Below are 4,677 nucleotides of genomic sequence, written 5' to 3'. Positions count from 1 at the left end.
AGATTTGAGGTTGATGATGATAGTCACGGAGTAGAGTTTTAGGAAGGTGGGGGTAGATCTATCAAGGGTTAAGGAGGAGTAAAATTTTATGTTCTCTTCAAAGTTGGCAAATGTGGAAAGGTATGAATGAGAACGAATATCTTCACAATTAAAGAGATGTATTTTACCGGTTTTGATTATATCTTCGTCAGAAATACATGAAACCAGTAAAATTCATCTCTTGTATTGTGAAGATATTCATTCTCATTCATACCTTTCCACATTTTTGGGATATATTAAGGTTCAGGAGGATGGAATATTTTGGATTTTTTGGTAGAATGTGATTAGATGCAAGGTGGAAGGAGGGAGATGGTGGCAGAATGAGTAGATGTCATAACTGATGAAGTGGGATTGCGCTCCTCAGCATTTTCAAACTTAAACTGGTTTATTTGATTTTTACTTTTTTTTTTCTTTGATTTTTTCTCGTTGTTGGTGTATGGTGTGTTGTGATATGTCACGTTACAATGAAATCCAATTAGTTTAGAGATGTATTTTCACTCATATTTACATTTAGATGTTTTTTTAATTATTACTAATTTTGTTACTTTAATCCAAATGCAATTGATATTTAGATGTTAGAGTAGGTAATACATGTCACAACATAAAAATTAAATGACCCCAATTTCAGATAGCATTCATTAACAGAATTTGCACAAACCTGACGCACCTAAATTTTTGCCGTGACTTTATATCTTTATTTGCAAGCGTGTTTAGTTTTGCAGCTGGAGCTGTAAATGTGTAGGCCTGTGAGAGATTCAGAAGCAAGGGGGCAAGAAAGTTTACATGTGAGGTGTGTGCTTAGAGGGGGACAAATGGGAACTTCTCGAATAACATTTTGAAGGCTATTGACTGTGTACATCTGTATTTTTTTTTTCTTTAACAATTCTTTGCTCAAGAAAGACATATAGCACATATTTGAAAAATGTTGTCTTTGTTCAAAAGAGGCTTTAAATAATTTGATTGAAGATACTAGGGGAGTATAGAAGGAAGGACCCTCCTCTGAAGAATATATTGAAAGGAAAAGTTTATAAGAACTACCAATATATTTTTTTCATGATAGTGGACAATTAGTGTTTGGTCCTGAAAGCACCGTTATATGCGACTGATTTGTGTTTGCCTTACTATGGGTTCTCATTTGATTTGTAGTTTTTTGTTTTTTTCATTATCATTATTAGTTCAGTGTCATCCTCTTCCATTGAAGGTTAGGAAGTAGTTTTTGCATTCTACAGATGCATAGCTTGCTTTCATTAGTATGACATGATTGTTGAAATTTGTTGTAGCTCTTTAAGAAATAGAAAAAGAAAAAAAAAGTATTGTTTTCCATCATGACAGGTATTTTATAAATGGTGCTTGTCGCGAGGGAGAGCGCTGTCGCTACTCTCACAATCGTGATGCAGCACGTCCCTCGATGGTGTGTCGATATTACTTGAGAGGAACTTGTGTCTATGGACAACAATGCAGGTATGTTCAAGACCATCAGATTTTAGAGAATTAAGAAACATGATCATGAATACTTCTGGGGCAGTAGAATGCTTTTCTTTCCACAAGTCAACATATGAGTCCATCTGTTTGTACACCATGTGCTTATTAGCTATATGTTAAAAATGTATTATATATTAAGAAAACATGCTGATCTGTGCTCTGCTGTGTTATTCCCTATGAGGAAAATACGTTGGTGCCAAAGTGGTATATTGGGAAACTTTTTAATTGCTTACCTGCCTTTTTTCACTTGAAACAATATTAATATTCTGAGATTAGTGTCAGGTATCTCTTTTTTGTCTCTATCTAAAAAGGTAGTTTAGGGACTTCACTTAAACTGTGTTTGTTGATTAGTAGTTGTTGTTCCTTATCCATTATTAGTTCTCATTAGGTAGCGTAAGGTTAATTACTGAAATTTGTGCTAGCATTAAGGTTTAGTGCTGGGGAATCATCTTCATTGGAAATGTATGAAACTCAGGGGGCGAACATTATATTTGTTTGAAGAAGGTTAATGAGTTAATATCATTGTTTTTTATGTATAATAACAGATAGATAAAGCCTTACTCTCTGCTTCATTCTCTCTTGCTGTTGTTTGCTTTTCTGCAATCTTAACTTCTTGACGTATTTCATTGTAATATATATTTTGATGATGTTTTGCATAACCCAAGGCCACTTCCTTCCCAGGTATGACCACGTGCGCCCAGACCATTCCAGGTCAGACATCTGGCAGGAGCCTCCTTGTGACCGCACATCATCTGAGTCAGAAAGACAAGATACGAGGCACCGAGGAGGTGGCAGTGGCGACGATGGGAGAAATCAGTCTAGTCAACCTAGCAAACTTGGTGTGAGGTAATGAGAAATACTCCTTTTATTATGCCATATGATATATTACGCTTTGACTTAAAAAGGTGTTAATGGAGAGTGATACTTGTAGACATTATGTTACTTTGATTGATGAAGCAAAATAAACTAATAATTTGCAGTGCCCATGCCAAGGAGTTTGTTTATAACCCTACAAATGGCGCATCTGCTACCATTGGCTTCAGGAACCTAAGCAACAGCAGTAGCGGCACTAGTAGCAGCAGCAGTAACAACCATAATAGCAACATCATCAGTAGCACCACCACCAGCAGCAGTAATATACCAAGCTTGAGTAGTAGACAAAGGAACCAAGAGAGTTCATGTGGTGGGAGCCCTGCATCATGGGTGGATGCTCCAGAATTTGTACCTAGATTTGCCAAAGACAATATCACTAAGCGTAAGTGTCTCACAAGTCTTGTATTCACGAAACTAGTACTCTGTATATTGTTACGAAAGCTCTCTCATGTATATATTGCTTAGAAATAGATGTTGATAATCCTTAATATTTTTGTATATTTATGTGGAATGATTTTAGTTGGCTCCTTGATTCTGTTTTAAGCCTTTATACATGTAGGTGATTCTATGCCAAGTTGTAAAGTTATTCTTTTTTCTCTATGCCACTCAGAATATGATGTCTCTTATGCACAAGTAGCCGGGGCTGGAGACAAAGGATCTTCAGGAGGATCCAACAGTGGGGCGCGATCATCAGACAGTGAATTTTGTTCCTCGTACCTAATGACAGGCATTTGTGAAGTTGGAGACCACTGCACATATATCCATGGCCAGTTTTGTGAGATGTGTCAGCTAGCTTATCTACACCCCTATGACAAAGAACAGAGGAGGATACATAGAGAGGTAAGAAGCAGAGGGCTTTTTTTTCAGAAAAGTTCATCTGTTTTGAAATGGTTGTTTATTTTTGCATTTATTTGTTTTTTTTTATTTATATAATATTTGATCACATGGTATTGATTGAATTTCTAAAGCATTAAGAAGAAAACTAAAGGTATTAAGACTATTAATGGTAATCCATACTTAGTCAGACAGGAAGCTTACTTAAGTGGCTACTCTCATGGGTGTGTGCAGTGTTATGCCTCCTTGCCTCCCCTTTCGTATGTTATTATCTCTTTATGCTTAAGCATTCTTTACTTCTTTGCACTTTTCCAATGTCTATATGTCATTTGATATTCTGTATCCAGATGGTAGTATACTGTTTTCCTTACTCTAGATAGTCCATAGCTCAGTGCAGTAATGGTAATGATAAGTAACATTTTGTTTTTTGTGTCATTTATTTATTTATTGTATTTTATTTTTTTATTATAAATTTTCTGCAATAAAACCTGTGCCACTGTTCACAGCAGTTAGGGATGGGATTCTGAGGATGGAAATCTTATTCCGCCCTGAAGCATTCTTCCAGTCATGGTTCATGGATGGTAGATTCCACTCACATTTACTGATAGGAATAATGTAAGAGCCCTCACCCAGCCCTCAAGGCCAATTTTTTCATGAGGTGATGGTCACATCATCTGGATCATTGGGATTAAGGGGGCAGTTGCTCTCGAGAATGAAGTTCATTAATTAAAACTTGCAAAATCCGGATTTTTTAATTTCCTCTTAGTTTAGTGGGAATTTATTTTTTCTGAATGTTCAGTCTTATGAGCATAAGATAATATATGGACTTCCATTACCTAAAATGAAAATCGTCTTTAACAAAAAAATTGCAAAGTTATTCAGCTTTCAAATGACCCAAACCCCATTAGAATCACTCAAGTAGTTATGGAGAATTTTTAAAAATGATGACAAAGGTGTAGTTTTGAGATATCCGGCTCCCATGTTCAGGCAATTTTTTTTTTTTTTCTCTTTTTCTTTTAGAATTCTTATTCTATGGCATTCACATGGTATTCTGAAGTGTAGCTGGTTCATGGTCCCCTCCCTTTTGCAAAGTACTAATGTCAATAACTGCAAATCATTGTAGAAGTAGCGTGTGTCATCACAGGCTTCACAGTGCCTAACCTGACCACGTGAGGCATTTTATATGTATAAACAACTGCTGCAGCTGTGATTGAGAATTATTTCTTATCATATTATGTTTATTAAATACAAAAATAACATTTACCATGAGTTGTGTCCCCTTAGTGTGTGATGAATGCATACGTCTGGGAGATGGTGTTGTGGAGGTACAAGGTGGCAACAAATCGCTCTGATTTCTGGTGGAATTTTGTCTCCTAGGTTGGCGATCAGCTGATGGGTAAACAAAGTTGCCAGTTAGCTACCAGAGAATGCCCCCCCCCCCCCCCAAAA

General features: G+C 36.4%; 1 protein-coding gene across 1 annotated transcript in view; it reads left to right on the top strand.

Annotated features, from left to right (window-relative positions):
• Positions 1–1,371: 1,371 nt before the first annotated feature.
• The window catches only part of LOC138864741 (E3 ubiquitin-protein ligase makorin-2-like), a gene marked incomplete at its 5' end in the record, with an annotated part of 17,167 nt that continues 13,861 nt past the window's right edge, over positions 1,372–4,677 (top strand). The window contains 4 exon segments of the mRNA XM_070133147.1: positions 1,372–1,500; positions 2,203–2,367; positions 2,502–2,776; positions 3,005–3,234. Coding sequence (XP_069989248.1) covers positions 1,372–1,500; positions 2,203–2,367; positions 2,502–2,776; positions 3,005–3,234 — 799 coding nt within the window.

This window comes from Penaeus vannamei, chromosome 18 (assembly GCF_042767895.1).
Source record: "Penaeus vannamei isolate JL-2024 chromosome 18, ASM4276789v1, whole genome shotgun sequence".
Taxonomy (NCBI): Eukaryota; Metazoa; Arthropoda; class Malacostraca; order Decapoda; family Penaeidae; genus Penaeus; species Penaeus vannamei.
Note: the sequence above shows the minus strand (reverse complement) of the source record. Positions and strands in the feature narration are given on the sequence as shown.